The sequence below is a fragment of the Salarias fasciatus genome, chromosome 19 (assembly GCF_902148845.1).
Source record: "Salarias fasciatus chromosome 19, fSalaFa1.1, whole genome shotgun sequence".
Taxonomy (NCBI): Eukaryota; Metazoa; Chordata; class Actinopteri; order Blenniiformes; family Blenniidae; genus Salarias; species Salarias fasciatus.
The window spans coordinates 20,409,073-20,433,974 of NC_043763.1; the positions used below are offsets into that span (position 1 = coordinate 20,409,073).

General features: G+C 45.0%; 2 protein-coding genes and 1 long non-coding RNA gene across 4 annotated transcripts in view; 1 reads left to right on the forward strand and 2 right to left on the reverse strand.

Annotated features, from left to right (window-relative positions):
• LOC115406966 (uncharacterized) overlaps positions 1–24,902 on the forward strand; it is a 153,982-nt gene that overhangs the window by 54,172 nt on the left and 74,908 nt on the right. The window lies entirely within an intron of this gene.
• On the reverse strand, positions 2–9,923 carry iars2 (isoleucyl-tRNA synthetase 2, mitochondrial). 2 transcript variants are annotated; one of them, XM_030117257.1, is made up of 23 exons: positions 9,551–9,923; positions 8,439–8,561; positions 7,659–7,812; positions 7,434–7,582; positions 7,304–7,353; positions 6,767–6,876; positions 6,591–6,678; positions 6,387–6,502; positions 6,118–6,287; positions 5,792–5,882; positions 5,543–5,694; positions 5,291–5,451; positions 4,525–4,627; positions 4,198–4,291; positions 3,152–3,235; positions 2,123–2,231; positions 1,898–2,000; positions 1,632–1,754; positions 1,328–1,566; positions 1,110–1,255; positions 841–1,031; positions 586–730; positions 2–498 (listed from the first exon to the last, which is right to left on the reverse strand). In XM_030117257.1, exons 1-23 carry the CDS (start codon positions 9,812–9,814, stop codon positions 353–355), a joined length of 3,111 nt encoding a protein of 1,036 aa, XP_029973117.1. In that variant the 5' UTR covers positions 9,815–9,923; the 3' UTR covers positions 2–352. The 2 variants fall into 2 exon arrangements, with proteins under 2 accessions (XP_029973117.1, XP_029973118.1); XM_030117258.1 differs by lacking the exon at positions 3,152–3,235.
• qrsl1 (glutaminyl-tRNA amidotransferase subunit QRSL1) lies at positions 17,342–24,897 on the reverse strand. Its single transcript, XM_030117260.1, has 11 exons — positions 24,774–24,897; positions 23,617–23,776; positions 23,437–23,535; positions 23,256–23,352; positions 21,061–21,222; positions 20,810–20,985; positions 20,629–20,741; positions 19,861–20,053; positions 19,670–19,787; positions 19,282–19,487; positions 17,342–17,858 (listed from the first exon to the last, which is right to left on the reverse strand). Exons 1-11 carry the CDS (start codon positions 24,795–24,797, stop codon positions 17,641–17,643), a joined length of 1,566 nt encoding a protein of 521 aa, XP_029973120.1. The 5' UTR covers positions 24,798–24,897; the 3' UTR covers positions 17,342–17,640.

Genomic DNA, 24,902 nt, shown 5'->3' on the forward strand with positions numbered 1-24,902 from the left:
GAAAGCTCCAGGTTTTTTATTCACTCTGCGACTGCCTCCTCCGAACAGGATTCATCAGATGTACAGAAGTACAAACACTCTCTTGGGAAATATAAGGTCACATAGTGACACATTAACATCATCCCTTCAACACAGATACCTCACTCTTTATATATATATATGTACAGTAAACAAATAGGACGTTTTAAAGTTCAAACGTTTGGTTGTTCTCCTCCAGTGCCTTCACTTTGCCTCCATTAGTCAGAATCGGACCAGTTTTCAGTCTCAACCGGGAGTGTTCAAATCTTCTTTGGCCAGTGTTTGATGCTGCCGATGCTGGCTGGTTGCCATGGAGACGGGGGGGCGTGGCCCATCACTGAGCCTGTGAAACGATGGTCTGGCAGCGCGGGCACAGGCAGTCTGCAGACTGGGCGGTGTAGCGGCGGCATCGAGGGCAGCGGGCGGCAGAGGTGGGCGCCACCGCGATGCTGTAGGCGCTGTCCTCTCTGATCACACCGCCTGAGAAAACACACACACACACAGAGCTGTGAAGCTGGTCGTGAACGAGACGCTCCCCCGCCGTGGTCCTGTGCCGATGCCGCTCACCCTCCAGGTTGATGAGGAAGGTGCCGTGGCTGAGCAGGGCGTCCGGCGGCAGGTCGCGGGGCATCTCGCTCGTCAGGTTGACCCGGGCGGCCATCATCAGCTCGGCCAGCTGGGAGGAGGTGGAGGACGGCTCCTCCTGCAGGGACTACAAGGAAAGTACATGCGAGTTTGCGTGAATCACGAAACTTCGCCTTCAAGTGTAACACGTTCCATTGCTGATAAACTGATACAATCTGTGTGTCAGCTGGAGTTTACCTCCATGAGCTCGAACAGAAGGCTCGGCTCGATGACGACGGTGACGTCGTACTGGGCGGCGTTTTTCCCCGGGATGGTGGACAGGAAGGAGTCTCTGATGGCGCAGGCTCCCTCCATGGCCTCCTCTAATCCCGGCCGTCGCCACACCGACACGCTTTTAATCCAGCCGCTTTTGAACAACGTTTCGTCTCCTGTACCCAAAACAGACGCAGCTTTTCTTCAACGCAGCCGTCGTAGAGAGACCCCGAAGAGAGAGCAGAGGTACGTACGCTCATGTCCCGGCGCGTGCAGGTACACTTCTTCGGCCAGATGAGGCAGGATGGGAGCGATGGATCTGGTCACGCCGTCCAGGAGTTCTTCTAAGACGGTCTGACAGGACCTCCTGCCCAGCGAGTCCTCCGGCTCACAGTACAGCCTGGCGGGATGAGACGGCGATCAGGCACAGAGCTAAAGGCGGGTCCAGCCTGGCGGCGGAGGGAAGTCGTACCTGTCTTTGATGACGCTGAAGTAGAAGCTGGAGAGGTCACGAGTGATGAAGGCCTGGAGGAGGCGGATCACTCTGCCGGCATCGAACTCGCCGTAGGCGTCCGTGGCCTTCATGCTGTACTCGTGTAGCAAGTGCAGCATGTACTGGTCGATGTAGTACATCTCCTTGGCGTCCACGGCTTGAACGCGGGGATCGAAGCCTTGCAGGTTGCCCAGCAGGAACTTCAGAGTGTTCCTCAGCTGAGGGGGAGACGAGGAAGTCAGACGAACCACACCAACAGAGAGGAATCAGGAGTTTGGGTTACCTTGTTGATGCTGTCTCGGGCCGAGTTGAGCGCGTTGGGCCCGATTTGGACCTCGGAGAAGACGTTGGATTCGGCCACCCACCATCGAAGAACGTCGGCTCCGTACGCCGGCGTGCCAGAGTCCTGACGGGACCACACCGGAGAACCAAGTTTTGTGATGTTTAATGGTGAAGTCGTGGGTCAGACATGCGTCCCTCCCTCCTTTATCTTGGACTGATTCAGTGGGTTTAAACTCCAGCTCGCATCACCGTCGGTCAGCGTCTCACCTTCCCTCCGTTGATGACCACATCTGGATCCACCACGTTTCCCAGAGACTTGGACATCTTTTCTCCCTTCTCACTGACTGCGAAGCCGTGGACCACCAGGGACCTGCAACACATCACAATCCCGTATAGCACCGCCGCTCTGAAGCAAGCCCTGCTATTCAACAAGCCTCTAGAAGTGAATGACGGTCGAATTCAAGCCAACGTCATCAGCGGACGGACTCGTACTTGTAAGGCGCCTTTTTCCTGACGGCGACGCTGGTGAGCAGCGACGACTGAAACCAGCCTCCGATCTGATCCTTCCCTTCCACGTAGGCGTCGGCCCGGGGGTCCGACTCTGCAGGAGGTGAAGAATAAAGACCGTTGGTACACTTATTTCAACATTAGGTTCACAGAGTGGTAAGTGGAAGAACCCCAGAGGACATAAAGGTCCGCAACAAGATCAGAGAGAGCAGCTGCTGTTAGAGAGTGACCACTGCTCGAAGAGAAGAAGAAGAAGAAGAGTGCATCGTCCAAACAGAAAGGCGGCTTTCAGCTCAAACTCGACACAAAGGGGAAATCTATTGGCAGCTTTCACCGCCCGTCTGTCTTCACCTCGACTCCATCCAAAGCAAAGAGGAGCAACAGTCAGGCCAATCCTGGAAAAGCAGACGGTTCCCCTGAGAAGCTGTGTGACATCCTGCATGCAGAGGAAGGAAGACGGAGGAAGGTGCGAAGCCGGACACGAGAAACCGCTGCTTCCTCTGCTGCTGCTGTGAGTTTCTCATTAAAGCACAGTCAGATCGGGAACGCAAGACGCCACTGCCATCACAATATTACAGCTAATCAATAAATGTCTGAGTGTGCATATGAGGAAAGTATGACAAAAGTTTCATTATTTATCTGAATAATCATGTTTTCCTGTAGCTCACTTGAGTTATAAATATAACTTTTGACGTTTTAAGTTCATAACTTGAATTTTTTTCAGGATTATAACCACAAATGTTTTTGGCTCACTACTGCTTATTTTTGCGAAAATGATTTCATGTCCGTAATTTCCTGAATTCTCTCACTTTTTTGACATTTTCTACAGTTCCGGTATCGTTCCACTGGACAACAGCAAAAGCTGCAGAGTCGGTGTGGCAGAGAGGTGCTGCGTTAGATCAGTCTTTACTGAAACGTGCGCTGTACAGGCAGAAACGTGTGAGTTCCAGAGACAGAAGACATATTGAGGCGGAGGCTGCTGTACCGCCCCCCGGAGGAGAACCATGGAACAACCTGTGGCCAGAGGAGGGCGCAGCTGCACAGGGAGCCAGCTGAGGAGCGACTCAGGCTCCTCAAGCGAGTCATCCTCAGTCTCCTCTGGAACAAACAACAGCAAAACATGGGGAGGCATTCTGGAAACGAGAGCCGCAGATTTCACCTGCAGGAGCTTTTTCTGTGCGACATCCAGGGAATATTTACAGGAAACGGTTCATGTGACATGACAGTTCATACAGGCTCCTCCAAGCAACTGATGGAAAGATTTTTAACATAAAACCGATTTCTTTTAAAGCTTTTCATCTATGTTGTTATTGCAGAAGGAAGCTGTCTGCCTTACCGGGTCAACAGATACAAAATCGGAAGAGAGTGAAAGTCTGGATTCATGTTCTGGGGATCATGACCGTCTTAAAACTTCCACACGTTTTGTGTCTCATATCAGAAAATGAGCCAAATCATCTTCGTGACATCAAACAATTTACGTGCTTGATGGGGAACTGGACTGGGTTAAATATCATTAACAGTGTACTTGTAATCTGACTCAGCACGGTCGACTAATCCAGGATTGTGAGCAGCCTACGGAAAGCAGTTCTAAGAAGCTTTCACTCTAATCGAACTGATGGCGTGAGGCTTTCTTTAAACAGTAATCGATATTTACAGTGACGTAAGAAACAAAAGCAAAAGAGCGGCTTAACCTCACAAAGAAACATCCTGTAGAATCTGACGCCTCAGAAAGAAATCATTGTTTTCGGAAACGAAACAACTGTTTGTTTTATTAAAGATATTTGTAAGTGATGCTATGAGTACAGGTTCACTCAACTTTCTGTCTTCTGTGGAGGAAATCAGCTCAATTTAATGATATTTGACATTTGATGTGGGAAAAGGCAAATCTCACTTTTCTGATTACAACATGTAAGCATTGCAAATCCAAACGTTTCAATGCCTTGTTGACATTATTCACTGCAATAAATCATTTCTAATTTGTTAGCATGCGATTAACTACAATTCACTGAGTGCCACTTTGTACGCGTTCACAGGAATAATGGAAGGAATTTGGGGTTTACCTTCGAGCACGGCGGCCCATGATGCTCCGCTGTCGAACCAGATGTCGAGGACGTCCTCTCCACGCAGATACTCACTGACCGGACCTGCTTTGCTCTGCCGACACACAGCAGCGCATTTCATTTTCAGGTGCTACTCTTCATTTGACAAATAAAGGCAAAAAAAAAAAAATCTGCTTTACCAACAATCAATGACTTCTTGAATTGGATTAACAAAATTATTATTTTAGCAGCTCTGTAAGACGAAGTAACATATCATTTGATGTTCGATCAGTGGTCGATTGTAGCGTCGAGATCATCTGAAATCTTGTCAGTAAGATGTTTCCTCACCTTCTTCAGGACCTCTGGGGGCAGCAGGGTCTCAATGGGAAGCTCCCACCAGCAGTCGCTGCCCTTCTCCTTGAACAGCTTGGCGATGTGGGACATGGTGTACCTGCAGAGGAGGGACGGACGCTGGTTACACGGCTCCAAACAGGTATGTTTCATTCTTAGAATGCTTTAAGAAGCAGAAGAACACTGCTTATTAGTTTGTCCAACAGCCTGTGGGAGGACTGAAGGTCTTCTGTGAGAAGGAACTCTAAATAACTCATTCAGTCTTAGTTGTTCTGCATCATTAAATTTGTACCATAAAATCTCATAGATACTGACAATTGATTGCCTCAAATTTAGAACAGAGTAGGGGGAGTGTCATCTGTAAACGTGCCATTTAAGACAATCTGTTGTCAACAACTAGATGTTTCTATTGGAAAAACTAATCTGATCACCAAATATCTTGCGTAAAAGAATACATCATTATCTGCCACCTGTGCTGAATTCTGACTTAAAGGAGATCAAGATGTAAATAAAACTACATATTTTCCTTTACACCAGTAATATAACAATAAATAGTTCATATTTACGGATTATGATCAGAATAACTTGTCAAAATCTAGAAATTATCTTTAATGTAGGCACATTATAAGAACTCAAATTATCTGCATCATCAAAGATAAGAGGAAACATGACGATGTGTGTTTGAGTTTAATACAGATTTTTTCTTTTCTCTGTTAAAGTCTGCTGGAGTCTTGCTGGTGTTCTTCTGCCTGTAGCGTCTTACTTGTTGATGAGAGCGTCTCCGGTCTCTTTGTGGTAGAACACTGGGATGGGGACTCCCCAGCTCCGCTGTCTGGAGATGCACCAGTAGGTCCGTTTGTCCAGCATGGCGAGCAGGCCGCCCCTCGCCGATTCTGGCAAAACACGGACCTTCTGCAGCGCGTCCTGGACAAACATCCAGTCTTTAGAATACAAACTAGGTCCTTTATCTAACAGCTGGAATGATGGATCGGCACTGAGAAAGCCGCCGTTTTACCTTTGCTTTGTCTTTGAGCGACTCTGTGTTGATGAACCACTGCTTGCTGGGCCGGATCACCACCGGCTGCTTGGTGCGCCAGTCGTACGGGTAGCTGTGGACACACTGCTCCTCCTTGATGAGAGCTCCGCACGCCTTCAGCATGGAAATCACTGAGACCGGCAACACCGTGAAACACACCAGCAGGGAAAACACACAGATTTAGAGGAAACTCATCAGTCACATCTCTAAAAGCACATCCTGCTGTACCTTTATCCGTCCCTTCTGTCATGACAGCCAGGTCCTGCAGGTCAGGTCCAGCCATCTCGGTGAATTTACCATCCTCATCCACCATACACTCCTTTAGAAGGAGGAAAACATACACAGTTTAGATTCTGTTATGGTTTCATATCTGAGCTTCTTGGTTTGTATCTGCAGCCACTTCAGAAGCTGGAACCACAATTATTTATTCTAGCCCTCAAAGAATTACTAGATACATATTGCATCTTAAAAAAAAAAAACAAAAAACAAACACACCTGGAATAAATGGCTAAAAATCCCAGTTTCTCAAAGAGTTCTTAGAAGAGCTCACGCACCACAGAGAGTTTGAAGTGCGACGCCACGCTGTAGTCGTCCATGCCGTGAGCCGGCGCCGTGTGGACCAGCCCTGTCCCTTTTGCCATGGTGACGTGATTGGCCGGCAGCAGAGGGACCTGCTTCTCAGGGATTGTGGGATGTTTGCAGACGCCGCCTTGGAGCTGGGAGCCTTAAAGGAAAGGACGTGGTTGCGTTTCACTGATTTTACTGAAGAGAGACCAGGATTCAGTCAGTGGACTGCAGAATATTGTGTGTGTGTGTGTGTTACCTGTGAAGGTGGCCACGATCTGCAGCTCGGTGCCCAGCAGGGCTGACAGGCTGGCTGTGCGCTCAGCCGCCACCAGCAGCAGCTGAGAATTGTCTTCCCGCTTCACCACAGAGTACCTGCAGAGGACGACGACACAGCGCAGTTGAACCACTGCACCTCCAACAGGATGAAAGAAAGGATCCCTTTCCACCAGCGTGGCCTTACTTGGCGTTGGGCATGTAGCAGACAGCCTGGTTGGCAGGTATAGTCCAGGGCTGCGTGGTCCACACCAACACGGAAACGCCTTCCAGACCTGCAGAGAGACACATGAACCCACAGGCGGTGAGGAGACGCCCCGCAGAGACGGAAACTCAGGACTGATTTAACTTTGTGAACGTTACCTTCTTCTGAGGCGATGTCCGGCGGCAGCGTGACCAGCGGGAATGTGGCGTATATGGCTCTGCTCACGTGTTCGGGATTATATTCCAGCTCTGCTTCTGCCAGGGCGGTCCTACAAAAGCATGAAAAACTTGACTCAATTCATTGTTTAGTTTGAATTACCTCACTGAATGGAAAATCCTGCTCCGTCAGTCACATATGATAAAAAATGTATTTGCTAAATAACAGACATCTGCCTTGAAGTTTGTCATTTCAATTTTGGAAATTCTTCTAACTTTGGATTTGCGTCCCCCCTCGGCATTATTTGGTGTATTTGACTTTTAAAATTGCTGAAAACATGCAGATTTGCAAACTTATTACTTGTAAGTGTAAACAGTGAAATAGTTCCCATTTCAAAGTTCTTTATTTTCAAACTGAACAAAATCAGATCTTTGGGATAATCATCAATCTTGAAGGGGGGTTTTTTTTTTTTTTTTTTTTTTTTTTCTTTAAGTTCTTCATACAATTCTCAGCTAACGTCATCCAGGGTGAGCTGGTACCTTGACGAAGGAGACCAGAACACCGGCTTGTAGTCCTGATATATGAACCCCTGGAAAAAACAGAAAAAAACAAATCATCCTGAGTCATCATATAATGTTTACAGTGAGTAAGTCGTGTCCTCTTCTTCACCTTGCTGTGCATCTCCTGGAAGACTTTCAGCTGTGCAGCCTCATAGGCGCCGTCAAACGTGTAGTAGCACTTGTCCCAATCGGCCATCACGCCCCAGCGCTGGAAGGCGGCCTTCTGCCGAGCGATCGCCCCCACCGCGAACTCCCGCGCTGCACGAGACGAGAGCGACACGTCAGCAGCTGCCAACATTTCCATGTCCATCAAGCGCCGTTGGACTGTCCTGACCTTTCTGCCTGATCTGCAGCGGACTCAGCCCGCTGGTCCCCAGCTCTCCCAGAGCCTTCAGCTCGATGGGCAGGCCGTGGCAGTCCCAGCCCGGAATGTAGTGGACCTGCCGGCCCCGCAGCATCTCGAAACGGTTACGGATGTCCTTCAGGATCTAGAGCCAATAAGATGGGAGTGAACTACAAATAACTGATTATCGCATAGAAACAGCAACTGTAGAGACTGATTTTGAAAAAAGGTAGGATGTAAAATGCAATTATAACTGCAAAGCAAATGATTTCAGCTCTTCATTTGACTGGAACAAAAACAACAAATCAAATTCAAAATCTCTGAAATGTTCTGGTATTTTTACATGAAATTAAATTCCAGCTACTTAGATAAAAACTACTATTTACTATATAAAGCGCCTGATGCCATCACACTGGATTTTAAAGCCTGTCTTAATAACAAACTGGGTAGTATAATTTATCTTGATTCTATCTTTACTCTGGCTTTGTGTTTTGGACCAACTCAGCAGAATTCAGACAGCAGCCTAAACGGCATTCTGGCAGCCTCTCTGGATCTGATTTACCTGCTCACTTCTCCACATGGCTGAGCTTTCACTTGAATGTGTTGCCGTGTATTCAGTGAGGAAGGTTTTCACTGCAGAAACGGAGCATGCAGCCATCTGCTACCAGTTTGGTTTTGTCCCATACAGCATGGATTAACATCTTATATCCACATCATAATGCATGGAAACAGGAAGAAACTTCTGACACATGGAGGGTGTAATCCCGTCACCTTATTCAGAGCGTGTCCAACATGAGGGTCTCCGTTGGCATACGGGGGTCCATCGTGGAGGCAGAACTCTTTCTTGGCCTTTCTCGCTCTCTGCCACGAGTACAGATCTGCAAAGCCACACTCCTTCCAAGGAAGGTAGAATTAATTGAAAAAGAATTCATGTTTTTACAGAATGAGAACTTCAGTAACATGGAGTTCAACTTGTTGATTCAGACTATGCTGAAGCTCCACGCCATCTCAAACTCATATTACAGACACCTATACAATTCCTCAACATGCACAAAATTATATTAAAATAAATTTATATCTGACGACATCAGTCCTACAGGTCTTCTATATTAAATTAAAGCTGGGCGGCTTCTCATTCCTGAGACTGTCTTTAAGCAACCAATAAACACAACTTACAGCTATATATATGCTATATATAGTGCTCATAAAACCTCACTAAATTAAGTGTTGTCACCTGTTTTGTCTCAGTCTTGGTCATTGGTGCAGTCATGTTTTTTCAGTGTAATTCTTTTGGCTGATCTTTGCTTTACAAAGACATCACAGATGATGTTCAACCTTCTCTCTGTAGATTCTAAACTTGAAATTTAGATCAGTTGTGGCATCTCCAGTTTTTACACATACTTTTGAGTTTGTTACAATTTAATTACAATGTTCCTGACCCACTTGTTATCAAGGAGCAAAGACAGGTGACCAATAGAAGAAATGCATTGTGTGCCATGTATTCATTTATTCTGTGTAATATTATCATCGCTGGCATATTTCCAATCACTACAATCACTTCTATCTCAGTTCTTTTTCAAAAAAGCTTTTATAAAGGTATGTTGCCATAAATTCAACTCTTTTTTCAAGTCGTGTATCATTATTTTTTGTTGTTAGTGGCTCATATTTCACAATAAATATGTTTGCCTTTGTAATAATCTTTAAAGAACTATATCAGTGCTTTATTGTTGAAGATTCATTATGATTAATGTGCAAATTAAATAGAGGAAAACATGAAAACGAACACGAAATTGGGTTATTTCTTGGACTTCTTTGATAGGTAAGTCGGGAAGTCTTCCACAGGCGTTAATAAATAACTTCCTCAACCTTTTGACTGAGCCCACCTGCTGTATCTGGAGCTCCCGGTCCAGAAGCTTCTGCCCGGTCAGTTTCATGGGGAAGTCCGTTCGGGGGAGAAGCACCGTGTCCCGGTACCGAGCCTGAGCGGAGTCCTCTGCGGGCTGCGCGCCGCCTTCTCCCGGGCCTGCACCTTGACAGCGACCGGAGCTGAAGGAGAGAGCCCGGTGGAGGAGGCCGCCTCCGTCCCGCTGGGACCCCCACCTCCTCAGCGTGCGGCCCGCGGCCGATACCCGGCACAGCAGCAGCATGGAGGAGAGACGGTGAAAGCGAAGGAAAGGGTGGAAATTATCTTTTAGTTTCTGTGTTGTGACAGCTTACAGTTAGCGTGTGGCCATGTTCCGCCCTTCTGGGAGAGGATTCTACCCGGAACCTTTAGAGCAGAGCACAGCTACGGAATCCCAGTGAGGTCATTATTACTGCATTCGCGTTTTATCGGTAAGGTGGTGTTATCACCAGTGGAGGACGCTGTTCGTCCACTTTGGATGAACGATGAGTGCGAAGCAGTGACGCTGATTTACTCCGAAATATACATCATATAGTTGTTGTTGTTGTTGTTGTTGTTGTTGTTGTTGTTGTTGTTTTATTTGTTTGTTTTTTATCAATTTTAAAATATACCGCCCTTTTAGGGCTCCATACTTGAAAAAACTCCATAGAATTATAATACAGAATTGCAAAAAACAAATTCCTGACTGTGCAGAAAAGAAGCCCAAGGGGCTTACATGGAATCCTCCCCATCAATACACATTAACATAATGAAAATAAAAATAATAATAAAGAATCAAGGGACAGCCAGCATAAAAAAAGTGACAGGAGTTAATAATAGCAGTCACCTAAACCACACAATGTATCAATTCTGGATCGGTGGGATACTACTTGGACATGGAAAATTCAGATAATTTAGAATAATAATAATAGTGTTTTAAGGCTGGGTTTAAAGAAGCGAGTGTGTCAGCAGGCCTTTTGGTGTTCAGGAAGTTTGTTCCACAGCTGAGATGAAGAACACCTTTCCTCCTCTCAGAGAATGAGTTCACTTGAGAAAATTGTTTTGACCAGAAAGTGTGTTGTCAGGTCTCATTAAAACAAGTACTTCACAGCTGCAGCAGAGTCCTCGTCAACACAAAGACGGTGGAGCACATCACACCTGAGCTTCCATCTCTGGTTGCCTGGGTGTCAAAGGATCCATTTAAAAATCTATAAAGTCTGTAAAGCTTTGAATGGTCTTAGGCCTAAATGCATCTAAGATGTACTTGTAGAATATCAAAACATCCAGGCTCTTGAGGTCCTCGGAAAGAGTTGTCCCCTGAGTCAGGTGAAACAAGGAGAAGAAGCTTTTTGTTCCGATGCTCCTCACCTGGACAGCAAACTTCTGAACACCTGCTGGTGACACATTCTCTTCTTTTGAAATACACCTTAAACCATTATTATTTTCTCAGGCTTTCCATTAAATATTCTACACTTCTTATTTCATTATTTTTTTAAATTCTAATAAAGTCTTTATTTAACATATTATCATTCTTATGCCTTTTTAATCACTTTGTTTTAATGTACTTCATAAGCTTACTGGTTTAAGATTCAGTCTCTTAAATACCTTGTTTTAATGTATTTCCTTTTAAATCACTGTGAATACCCTTATGTCTAATCGTGCTATAGAAATAAATTTCACTTTCCTTCGTGAAAAAACAGTCAAAATTGAGTTTGATTTTGTTTTATTCTTTTGAAAGTAGACAAAATAAAATCCTGTTTAATCTGTAATCATTTAGAACAAATCAACTTTCATAAAATGTTTGTGTGACTACTGCATACCTTTTCAGAGGGTGACTTTATTTTTGGAGTTTCATCCCACAGTCATGCATGTGAGCAATTGGTCACCCTGCCCATAGGTCTGTATGTGTGTGCATGTGTATACCGTATGTGGTTGTCTGTCTCTGTGTATGACCTGTGATGGACTGGTGACCTGTCCAGTAACCTGTCATGGCCCAGAGTTAACTGGGATTGACCTCAGCACCCTGTGACCTTGCACCAGATAAAATAATACAGGGGATGGACGTTTTCCCTTTGGGAAAAAGACTCCAGAGCATTTGGGCCAAAACAACAAAATTCCAGCACACCATCATTCCAGAAAATCATGAACAATATATCTAAACTCTAATGCAGCTCCATGCCATCAAATCTGCGCCATTATTAGGGGCCGAGCTCAAGGGCGAGGCCACCTTGCCTGAGGGCAAGGCCTCTATTGTTCTTCGTTCGTTTCTTATTTATTGTCTTCTTTTGTGCAGCACAATTTTAATGTATATTCCTATTTTTTTCTTTCTTCTCTTTCATTTAAATCATAAAATAAGCTTTTACATAGAGCCATAGCAGTTACAATATTTTGAAAATCAATTATTTCAAATTATCGGACCAAAATAGATTACTTAAATATGGGATTTTTTTAATCAGATATGTTTGATTTTGTATTGCTTATACTTTATACATTCTAACCACTTTTATACCTGGATGAAATCATTCTTTGCCATCTTTTTGGACAGAAAATCGTGTTTAATATACGGATAAAGACATTTCCCTGTCAGAGGTCAACGTTATCGCCTTAGTGTTCCACGGCCCGTGAACGCCCCGTCGCGCGCTTTGCTGCAGGTGGGGTCGGTTGGCTTGATGATGTCACGGCCGCTATAAAAGGCGCGGCTGCGTCTCCCGTTTCATTCACCTTTTCACTCACCGGGAGCCGCGAGGAGCAGCAGCAGCCGCCGCCACTATACGCTGAAGATGAAGACGCTGTGCACCGCCTACTTGGCTGTCCTCCTGCTGACTCTCCACCTCTCATCACAGGTCAGTTCAATATTCTTACTTCCCCCCCAGCGGAAAATTAGTCAATTGTTTATTTGTCCCAATTAAGAGACAGAGGATTGTTAATGTTTTCAAAACCGTTATCTTTAACAGCGGCAGCGCGGTCAGTTACGCATAATTAATGTGTTTTTTTTTTTTTTTTTTGACAGTCCGTGCCTAAAACTTTCAACGAGTACTCGCTAGCACACACTTATGGCACTTTTTTTTTATTTTTAATAAGAAAGCAATTTTCACAGTGCTCCTGTGTGTTGCAGGTCGTCCGTGCGCAAACCGGCACCACGGCGGACTCCATGAACATGTCTACGACCGCGAGCACCGCGGTCTCCAACAGCACCATGCAGACGACGATGTCTCCGAACAGCGGCTGCGGGATTACCGACGCCTTCACCCTGCTGCTCCCGCTGGCTGTGCTGTACTCGCTCCTCCACGGGTGCTCCTAATGGCCGGACTGATCCATAGCGGACACGCGCAGCCGACACTGCCGGACTGGGTGGGACGCATCTAACCCCCATCCCAGTAAGCAGGTCTGAAAAAGAAATCTACCCCCCCCCACCCCCACCCCCTCCGAAGTGTTTGGGCTCTTTTCGGATGCGGGGGTGAAGTTGTTTAAAAGAAGCGCGCACTGCTCCACAGTGCCGTCTCTTTTTACGCATCAACCCCCCCCAGGACGCGCCCTGCTGCTTTTCATGTGTCCTGCTTTTTCCTCCGACTGGTTTTTCCTCCGACTGGTTTTCCCCTTCAAGAACTTTGAAACCACCCACTGTCTGAGACGGTCTTCTGTGTGTGTCCTGGGGGGGTGAAATGTGTTTTGACGGGTAATCTGTGCTGAATGTGCGCTTTAAATGTCTAACTGATACTTGACGCAGGGTTTTGTAGGACTAAAATGATTGTATGTAAACGAATTTAGAAACTTTGTACAAAAGTGTCGTTTTAGGTCTTTTGTAGCATGATTCAATAAAATTGTAAATAACAAGCATTTTTGTTTGTAAATTTTTGCATAGTTGGGCAGCTTGAGTTCCATAACCTTCAACCTATATGCCGTTGATTCGGGTGAACCTAAAGCCCTGTGGAGCTGCAGGAGTGTGTGTGTGTATATATAAGGAAGGTAGGTCAGCTTAGACCAAATAAGATCAGGTATCCGTATCGGTTGCACTCGGATTATCTAGATCTGCCTCAAACTCTAAGACCTTTTTTAATCTGTGACTTGAGACGGCCGCTAATTTTTAGTGGCTGAAATGGGCATCTTCAGCTTTGTTGCTGCATCCCTGGTGTTTCTCAAGTTAAAAACTAAAGATGGAACTTCAGATTTCACTTGAATTTGGAGAAGTAAAATCCAGACTTCCTTCTACACCTGTGCAGTTTGTTATTGCAAATTCTAAATGCTTGGAAATCTGGAGGTCTTGACTACAGCAGAGTGAATTCTGGCAACAGCTGACTTCCAAAATGGAAGCGAGTTACGCCTTGAACGTCACCGGACTTGGTTTCTTATCCCGTACCTGTGCAATCATGTATCCTTGATTTGTCTCGAGTGTAAAGCTGCAAGGTCGAGTAAACCACATCAACCACCACCTGGCCACACATATCAAACGGTAACTTCTTTTCCCCCCCCCGCCTGACAAAGGGAGGATGTGAGCGCTGGACTAATTAAAAAGAACCACCTCAATAATTGACTGAGAGTGAGTGAATAATTGAAAGGCCGCTGACCGTACTGCTCCTTCAGCTGCTGTATGCAGGCTTTGCCATCAAAGGGCCTCTATGTACGAGAGGCTGACTGCTGGAATTCACCTGTGCACCCCCCCCCCCCCCCCCCCCGCCTCCTGCCTCCAAAGCCCACCCTTGATCTGTGTGGGAATTGCATGTCGTTCTGCTCACATGACAAAGGCAGCATTGTCCAGCTCATCTTATCTTCAAGATCATGACCCCTGACCCCCCCCAACTCTCCATGTATCCTCACTTTTCCATTGGCCTCTTCTTCACGGCTGTTTTCGAGGGGCTCGGCTCTTTCAGACCCTTTTCTCTCTGAAGTTACTGAAAACCCGATGAAGCTGTGGCCACATTCCTGCAGCATGGCGGTGAAACTGGAGTGCGGTCAGGTGATGGTGAAGAGCTCTCCTTTTGGCTGACCGTCGAAGCGTGAGCACTCAAGCCTCCTCCTCCTCCTTCTCCTCCAGTAACTCCACCTGGAAAATATTGGAAACCCAACCCAGCTGTGGCTGCCTATTCACTGGAAGAGCGGAGGAAAGTGAAGGACACTCCACAACTTTCAGAGCAGAGCTGTATCCCCCTTCAAAAATCTCTTGCTCTCTTTGGATTTCAAAATAAAGCTGGCAGATTTGATGTTCACTTTGACACCAGCAGTGCTGCTTTTCAACTCCTTTTATTTTCTTATCTCACCTGAGTGTTTCATTCTTTCCAAAACAGTTGTCTGATTCATTCACCCCATGGAGCGTCTGCCGAGTCCCAAACAGACTCAGACTTTGTTGCTCATCAATAAGTCAGAGGCTATCATGTGCTGGAAACTATCACTTCACCTTAGCTGTGGTTTTCCAGCACGATGCCGAAGTCGCCTCACGGCTCCAGAGGGGAGCTGGTCGGTCTAGGCTTTCACATGACACCTGTGGGGGACGCTGGAGCCGCCTTGTCTTTAATGTGGCGACGCGATGACCACGTGCTGAAAGGACGGGAAGCAAAAACAGGTACACAGTGTGTGAACCTTCTCTGAAACACACCAAGTGGAAACAGTGTTTTATTACTTTCTTTTTCAGGAGTGAATCAGATTCCTATTTGTAGACAAATGAGTCACACCTTGTTCTCTGTTTGGGGAAGATTTGCAGCTCACCGATTCATTCATACTCTAGAGAAACAACTAATGGTTTGAAATTTGTGTTTTAAACAACATTGATTGTCTTTACAAACACGCTTGGACGACCTCTGAGTTGTTCTGAGAAATTTGGAATATGAAACAATGTATGTGTTTCTCTTTATATGTTTCAGTATTGAACTACATTTGCAAATAGTTGCCTCTCCCTGAATGTGAACCATTCAATCTAAATTTGCTAGTCGACATGCATGAACTACAAGAGAAGTACTACTGTATGGTAGGGAACCGCTGCTTTAACCACCACAATCACCTAACAGGCAAAAAGCAGAAGAGATCCCCGGCATGAGTCAAGGCGTATGAACAGAGGAGATGATGCTGGAAGTGAGTTAGTGTCAGATTGAGGAGATAAAACTGAAACAAGCTGATGAGTAAACAGTGGCTGAAGGAAGTAGCTTCTGCCCGGAACCCAGATATGTTTCTAATGCTCGGCTTCATGAAGACACACAACAGTCACGCAGTCGCTGCATTTTTTTGTCTTCATGTTTTCATGGTGACATGATCTGTTTTGTAGTGTTATCAATGGAAACCATCAAGCACATGAGCTGATAAGCTGTGGTTTTTGCATTTAACGGATGTCTAGTGCTATTTCTTCATTCTGCATCATGTGGGTGTTGTACCTTCTGAATATTCAGTGATGAGATATTTCACACCATTTGTCACTTCATTTGTGTCCAGCACTTCAGAGACAGGAATCGTCACAGTTGGGGGGGGCCTGTGCTTCCCTGCTTTTCATTAGCACGTCCTGTTTTTGCGTAACACGTTCTGGGATCAGGATCAAATGAGAAGCACTGGAAAGAGCTGGGCAGGTGGGAGGCGATGAGGAGGGAGAGAGGATGAAAGAATGGAGAAGGAGGGGGGGCGGGGGGCACTGAGCAAATCCACACATCCGGAGAGGAGAATGTCAAAGGAAACAAGAGCCTGCAAAGAGCAGATCTCTGCTCGGCTTTTCAGTAAACTAACCACTTCACATTTATGTAACAGTCGCCTTGATTAAAAAGATTGACTCGACATTCTGAGCACCAACTGCTGCAATGTCAAATCTGAAAGCAAGTCCAGTTTGTGGCTTTGGACCTGGAGTAAACTTTAAACTTGACTGCCATGAAAACAGAGCTTCGGGGGATTAATCCTATTCTTGATTACCCTAATGTGACCTATGACCTGGGGCAGAGGCTCGGTGCACAGCACCCCTCGATGCAGCGCTGTCCGGAACAGAGGCTTTGTGTTGCTCTCAACTGGAGGTGACCTTCTGCCTGCTAAAATTAGCAGTGTGAGCTCCGTGTGGCGAGTATCTCCCTCCTACAGACACACCCACAGTCTCCATCGGTCCAGCAGACACGTGGAGGAATAAGAATATGAGAGAAACAGTAAAGGCAGATCTGAAATATGTTCAAACTCTACACAGAAAGGCTCGAGAGCCCAGAAGACAACCCTCCAGCTGTGTTCCGTTCAGATGAAGGCTGGATGTTCATCTTTCAATTTCTCCTGTTTTTTTGCAACCTAACAGCATCAATTGGCTGTAAATGCTAATGAAGCTGAAACTTTTACCCACTGTGAGAAATTATGACGTTAACTGAAATACGTCTAAATGACCGCCGCAATGCGCTGAGTCAGTTCAGGTGATCTACACACTGATTTCTGGATTTTCATCTAGAAGTTGTTCTGATCAAAATATAAACCAGTTGCTATTATCTTTGAGTTCCAGGTTCATGTGGCCAAATGTTTTCTACCTCTGGAGATGGAAACGGTGTAATAAAAATACACTGTGATCTGTAAATTGAGACGCACATGGTGAAGTGAAGCATGATATTGTGGAAATTAGTTACGGTACTTTATTCAAATTTCAGGTTCTTCGTGTCTTATAAAGGACAGGACATTAAATATAAAGTTATTAATATATGAATACTTTTTAACACTAAAAAGAAGTTGTAGTTGTAGAATATAATGCCATTATTTTAGTTTTTATCAAAGTTTAGCATGTGTTTCAATGTAAAATGTGTTGGACTTAGAAAAAAAGCAAATGAATCAAAGTTGTTGCAGTTCCCTAAAAAAGGATGAGATTCTTTATTGATTTTCTTCTTACAGTTTGGCAACAATCACATCTCATGAAGACAAAATGTGCACAAAATGTGACTGTGTTTCATGAAGTAGCTGTGAGGGAATCTGCTTTTCAAGAGGCAGAAAGACGGAACGTTTCATGGACAGAATGTGTTTATTTGAAAGCGGCTGGTGCACTTTCACACCCACACCACGCACGGCTTTTAGATAAGTAAAGCTGATGATTCTCATCCACTTTGAACAATGTCCTGATGAGGGGATCATGGGGGATCCTCTTTGTGTCCGTCCGCTCCTTCACGCGACTGACGTCTGCTCCGTTTGCGTTAATCCCGTCTCGTCGCCGCTCGCTCCGGAGCGCTCGCAGTCTCCGATGGAGGGAAACCCAACGCTCCGCTCCATGCACCGGGCCACCCCGAGAAGCTCTCTGTCTCGGAAGGCGGGGCCTATCAGCTGTAAGCCAATGGGGAGGCCGCGGCGCGATAAAGCCGTGGGCACACAAACGGCGGGGAGGCCTGGGGGCGAAGCAGAAGGAGGAGAGCTGAGACAGAATTCTGGGACAGGGTGATTAGGAGTCAGTTTACAGAGTGAGGTGAAAGGTGGGAGAAAGATTAGTAGAATATAAATACTCTCCTTTAGGAGGCGTATTGTTTTAACCTGATCTGAAGTGATAGCCAGGGCACGAGGTCGCGACCTTTGCCGGCACAGATAAGCAAATTAACAAACAGGGAACTGCTGCAGGTCACAAACAATTGTTTCCTCTTTTATGTCTTGCATCCCTGTTGTCACAAGATAACAATGACAAGAGAGCTTAACTCTGCTTTCATGAAAAAAAGAAGTGTAACATGAGGAGTATTGCAGTTCCTCAGTCCTCTCAGCCTTCCTGCATGACTCTGACAGTCACAGAATCATGTTGGATTTTCTTCGCGTTTTGTGTGGATGAGAAACGGTGATAAACACAGAGAGCAAACTGAGACGAAACCACACAGGATGTAGGTGGGATGGGGGGGAGGTCAGATGGGGGTTCATCATTCATGTTTTGTAGAAAATCTTTTTAGAAAAATGCCTTTCTACTGGATCAGTGGATTAACTGTTCAGTATCACGAAGGAGCGGTTGATTATATCATCCTCCTGTAAATTCTACAATGTATCTGGTTTTGATGATTCATCTTACAATGAACCACATCCTGCATTTGAAATGTGAAAATACACTCATGTTACAAACAATAATCAGCTCCACAAAGGTCACAAAAGACATCACACTTTCCATTGTAGTAAAAAAAAAAAACCCAAAAAACTCGAGTACGACTGAGTTTACTCTCAAAGAGAAATCAGGTTGTGTTTAGAATAGGAGAAAATTGTGAGTTTAGAGGCTCTAACACAGTTCTATACTGCAACTAACCTGCAGGAAACTGAAGTCTTTCCTTATTAATCTCTCCTAACTCTAAAACTTTGGTTTCTTTCATGAATGCCCCTCAGTGGAGTGAAGTATTTTACCACTGCTGTTGTAAATGTGACTGTTAAAAGGTTTGACATGGTTTATTATGACAGAATCAAACAGTCAGGAGTGTAACATCTTCTAAAACATAATGATTAATGTGTTCATCAATGTGTATTTCAGTATCTATTTTGAAAATAATAATAAATTCAGAGCGGAAACAGACTGATGATACAAGCACAGCTGGCTCGAAGGACTCAAAATTTTAACACCAGTTTTTTAGGAGATCACAACCTCCTGTGGAAAACCTCATGACCACAGACGCTAAAGAAGAAACCATCTGAAATACATCTAAACTAGAAGCACTGGCATAATTCAGATTAGATCTAGAGCAAATCTAACATGCTGGGCTTAAAAAGACAATAACCTTCAATAACCTTTGAGCGTTTTAGACTTATTACTGTTTTCACCATGTTGGGGGGGGCCGTTGTGCTGCGTACCTGCCATGTTGGCCGACTGGGTGAAGACGTCTTCCTGCGCGCTGCGCGCTCGGTTGTCTTCCTGCGTGAAGTCGTGGTAGCGGGCGGCGTCGCCCAGCGTGGTGGGCGTCAGCAGCACGTCCACGCCCGCGGCGAACACGCGCCTGAAGTCGTCGGCGATGAGTCGACGCACCTTCTGCGCCTTCACGAAGTAGTGCTGGTAGTTTCTGAGAGGGGAGTGGGGTGGAAGAGGAGGAGAAGGGGGGGGTTGTTGATGCGTTTCCAACTTGATAACCAAATCTGCTTGTAACCGTAGAGTCTGATGACAATAGAGATGTGAGAGCGGAGAGGAGGTCACGCCGATAAAGTGACACGCCGGTATCAGATTCACTTCGGTCTGCCGCCTTACTTTTTTAACAGGAAGTAGTTCCCGCACAGTATCCTGCGCCTCACCACGTCGTTGAAGCCCTCGTGTCGGGACGAGGCGTACATGGCGTCCGTGGAGCTGTCCGTCCGGCTGCGGTGGCCTGGAACGGACCGAGAACTTTAATTTGAGGGATTAAGAGACGCCGCGGCGTGAGGCTGAAGCAGGGCGGGTACCGTATTCCAGGCCGTCGAAGCGGGCCATGTTGGACGCCACCTCGGCGCAGCACAGGACGTGGTAGCAGACGATGGAGTGCTGGGTGTGGGGGAGGGACACCTGCTCCACCCGGGCCCCCGCTCGCTCGAACCAGTCGGCAACACGACTCCAGTGAGCTCGGGTCTCCGCAGTCAGCCCCGGGGCGTGGTACTCCTGACAGGTGGAGGCGAACAGGATTCACACACTGAATGGAGACGGGGTCAACTCCTCGTTCACACATTCACATGTTACACAACCATCTGCAGGCCTTTGTCATGAACGCAGCAGTCGTTCAAAAAAAAAAAAAAAAAAAAAAAAAAAGGGATCGACCTTCTTATTTTGACTTTATCCAGGCTGACTGGATTTCTTCTAAATTTATGACTGAAGAATTTTCAAAAAAATGTGCTTTTTCTAAAATAACTTCAACTTTTGATGTCTTTCAGTATCACTGTGTGTTTTCAGGTAGTGAGAAACAAAAAGTAAAAAATGCGTGACGCACTGGGGAAGCTTGCCGGTAGAGGATTGAGGAAGTCCCAGAAATGATGAGTATATCTACACACAGCTCTATTTTTGGAGATTACAAATAGAGTCAGGTTAAAATTATGAGAAGTGTGTCAAATCTTGTAAGTGGTAACCGGATTCAGTCTAATTCTCGTGTCTGGGATATGTTTGGATTTTTGATCGTTATGATTGACAAGCGAGAAAATAAACAAAAATCTGTCCGGTAGCCATGTTTTTCTTCAACCCACCTTCGGGATGCCCACGCGGATGTTTCTGACGTCAAAGTCTTCGGGGAGCTCTGTGAATGGTGACGGTGTGGGAACTGTTGTCGAGTCTCGAAGGTCACGACCTTGGAGAATACCTGTGAAACGCGTCATTCGATCAGATCCGATCCGCTGCGCGAGGAGCTGTCAGAAATTAGTTTCCCACCTAAGACCATGGCTGCATCGCTGACGGTGCGCGTCACTATCCCGGGGACGTCCATGGAGTTGACCAGCGGGATGAGGCCGTGTCTGGACACCAGGCCGTAGGTGGGCTTCAGCGCCACCACCCCGCACAGCGCCCCGGGGTTACGGGTGGAGCCGCCGGTGTCTGAGCCCAGAGCCCTGCAAGGGACAACACCAGAAACACGTCATTTTTATGCGTGAACGCTTGCGGCCGTGTGCGTGTGACTGTCTCACAGGTAGCTGGTGAGCGAGGCCACGGCGGCGGCGCTCCCTCCTGAGCTCCCGCCACTGATCACCCAGTCGGAGTCGGGCGACGCCCCCGTGCGCTCTCTGTAGGGAGCGGCGTAGCTCCAGGGGTTCCTCACCGGACCGAAGAGGCCGTCGACACTGCCCGAACTGCAGAGGAAACACACACAGCGACCCGTGACGGGAAAAGCCTGTTCTCCGCAGGATCAGTCTCAGTCTGCAGACGTTTCTTAATGCTGAAAGACAGTTTTTCCTCTCAACTCACCGATGCTTGTACATTTGCCGGTTGTTAAATTTTAAGCAGTGTGTCTCTTTTTGGGTATAAAAGTGGAATTAAATGGTTTTGCTGTAACTGATACTTCAAATATAAGACTATGTTTGCGTTTAACATTAAAGAAGTTATAAAGAAAACTCACATAATCTTACATTTTTTAGACGTGCTGAGAAAATACAAAATTAAAATGACTTAGCATAATCCTAAAAGATGCAGAAAATCAGAAAACCAAAATCAGTTTTTCCAAAGATGCACATTCAAATTATGCACACTAAAAACAGCTGGGTTAATAAAATAACCCAATTTCAACCCAAATGTTGGAACGGAAACAGACAAACCCACTTTTGGGTTATTTTAATGCTAATTTTTTTCTCCGCCCCAATTTTTAGGGGGAATTATTTAACTCAAAAGTTGGGTCATGCTAACTATGATTTTGGTTATTCCTAACCCTATTGTCGGGTTGCATAGTTTAGTGTTAAAAGTAATGAATTATTACTTAGTTTCCCTGGCTACTTGTCATTTTCAGGGTTGCAGGGGGCTGGAGCCAATCCTGCCTTCATAGCAGTGAAGGCAGAGTTAACCCAGAACAATCTGGCAGCATGTCACAGAGCTGGTAGTTGAATTCATGATCCTTTAGCTGTGAGGCAAGATCACTAACCACTGCACCAGCTGTGGTCTCAACAAGAGCAGCAAATACATCTCACTCCTGGTTCATCCTATTCTTTCTCAACTTCTTGCGAGAATTATTTTTATTTCTTTAAAAATACACTTGAAAGCAATAAAAGCAAAAAAATGAGAATGATAAGTTCGACAGGAATACGTATGTAGTAACTCCGTCCACTGCACTTCTTCAGTGAAGATTCCAGGCCCACTGCACTGTTTCCAAGCTTAGCCTATCCTTTCCAGATAATTTATTTTAAATGGTAGACAACCCAACCATTTTTATTCGTATTATTATTTTTATTATTATGATTATTACCACCAACATTGTCGTGTACGGTCATAGTCGTCACATGCAACATGCTTAAGTAATACTTACAAAAGATAAACGATACATTTGCTGTACATAAGATGTGTGATTAAATAATGTCTGAAAATAACAATTTAATAATGTTAATGGGATTACTCCATAATATAATCACTTAAAAAAAACCTCTTTAACAAAAAAAAAAAAAAAAGCCTCTAACCCAAAAATGGACTGCTCTCTGAAAAACAACCCACAAATGGTGAATGGCCTTGAAAACCCAGAAACTGGGTTAAAATAATAGGCCTATAACACAGCAAATGGGTTACTCTTAATAAAAATAATCCAAATATTTAACCTAACACTAGAGCAACTCATAAATTGGGGTATGGAAATAAACCAGCATTTTCAGTGTGCAAAAGACCCCACTGGACAAAAATTCATTTTCATAGAAACTAAGTGGAAAAATACAAAATTCCCTCAGCCAGTGTTCTCCGACCCCAGTTCAAACTGACATGCTAGATGCAAATATTACTTGTGAACATTTCAAATTTATGATTGTTGTTGCCGTAACTTTATTCCCTTGCTTATGCGCAGATGGTCTTTAACAGAATTCAACTGCCTGCAGTATTTAAACCACTGGCTGACTATTCAGTCCATAAAAACAGGGATGTTTGGATACTCAGTGCCATAAAGTTCTCACTGTTGTCATAATGTTGGTTCCTGATTATTATCTTGTATGTTAAAATGACATATATCAGCTGCTGATATTCAGTTGGAAATCATATAAATGATTTGCCAGAGGCTTTTATAGTTTTATATATATAAGTTATTTCAGAATTGTAAGGAATCATCTCCAGCCTCCTGCAACCCTGAGTGGAATAAAGTGTTATAGAGGATGGATATAGAATAATGTGAAGTTCTGGCATTCAACGACGATCGTACCCCATTGCAAATTCGTCCATGTTGGTCTTCCCCACGAGCACAGCGCCCTGATCAAGGAGCTTCTGGACCACTGTGGCATTGTAAGGTGGAGTGTAGTCTGTAACAAAAGTAATAGAGGTTCTAATTATGGACTGAAACAGTAGAGAGCATGAACCAAACTAATGCTTGCATCCATACGGACCTATGAGCATACGTGAAGCGCACGTGGTTCTGACATTCTCTGTGCAGAAGTTGTCTTTAACAGCGAATGGGATCCCATCCAGAGGACCTTTGGGGACACCTGAAGGAGAAAAGAACCAAATGATTCATGGCTTTTAAATCCAATATCTTAAAAACTAAAATCAAACACACACATTCACACCTTTCAGCAGTCTGGCTTCTGCCTGCTGAGCCTGCCGCAGTGCCAGCTCCTCCGTCACAGTGATGTAGGCGTTGAGATGCCGTGTTTTCTTGATGCGGTCCAGACACTTCTTGCACAGCTCTGTTGGGGAGATTCTTCCCTCCCTGAATGCCAAAGACACCTAGAGGATGACAAACCGCCGGTGCTTTGAATGATTGGAGGAGGAATAGCAGAGCCAGTAAGACATAATTATAGGAAGTGGAGATGAAAGTGTTCTTTATATTTACTTAATTACTTTACTTTTCACACTCACACACAATCCAACATCACTTTCACTTGATAATCTATAAATGTGAAGGAACATCATACAGTCTTATTTCATAGTCATTCATGAATCATATTCGACAATATAATTCAAACAACACTGTCATCAAGCAACGTGGATGTCATGCGTGAAAGAGGAAAAATTAGCATGCAGTCTTGTCCTTCAAATAAGCAGCATTAATAGTCTCGGAAAACCCATCAGCCAGTTTTCCCAGCTGGTACCATGAGAGCTACACATGATCACAACACCAGGCAGGGTTCAAGCTGCAGCTTCACATCTGGCTCAAACCACTGCATTAAAGAAGAGTTCTCTATGCAGCAGCTGCACACTGGAGTACCTTAAAGATGTTCTCAAAGAAAAATTTAAGAAAGCAGTTATCTATTCTGATATTGTTCAAAGCTACAGAGTATTGTTTGTTTTTGTTTGTTTGTTTATGCTCTAGTTTTGGTTGTGAATATCTCTGTCTTGATACATTGGATGTGTGTTGGATGCTTCTAGACCTTATGAGTGATCCATGAGTGGTATGTAATGGATGCATGCTTTTTCTGAAGAACAATTGTCGCTACTGTGTCAACTAATCAAGGCACAATAAATAATAAACAAGCAATAACAGTCATAATTTGTTTGCAGCTAAGCAAAGGTTTAATAGATATTTTTAAAGCTTGTCTTCCAAACAGGCAATTTCAGTAACTGCACAGAAAGCCACACGAACGCACGACACCTGTTACACTCATTATACACCAAATTGCATTAATTATTACATCATTTTATCGAAATACGACCAGCTTGTGTAAAGTTTCTTGCGTAACAGGAAAAGAAAACACCGAATAATGAATCTTAAATTATCTCTCACCTCTTTAATCGACCTGCTCAGCATGTTTACAGAGTATTAATACTTATATTTTTTAATTTAATCTAGAAAATGATCATCAACCTTCGGAGCAGTGTGCAGTGACAGGCGGCCGCCATGTTTGACGCCTGA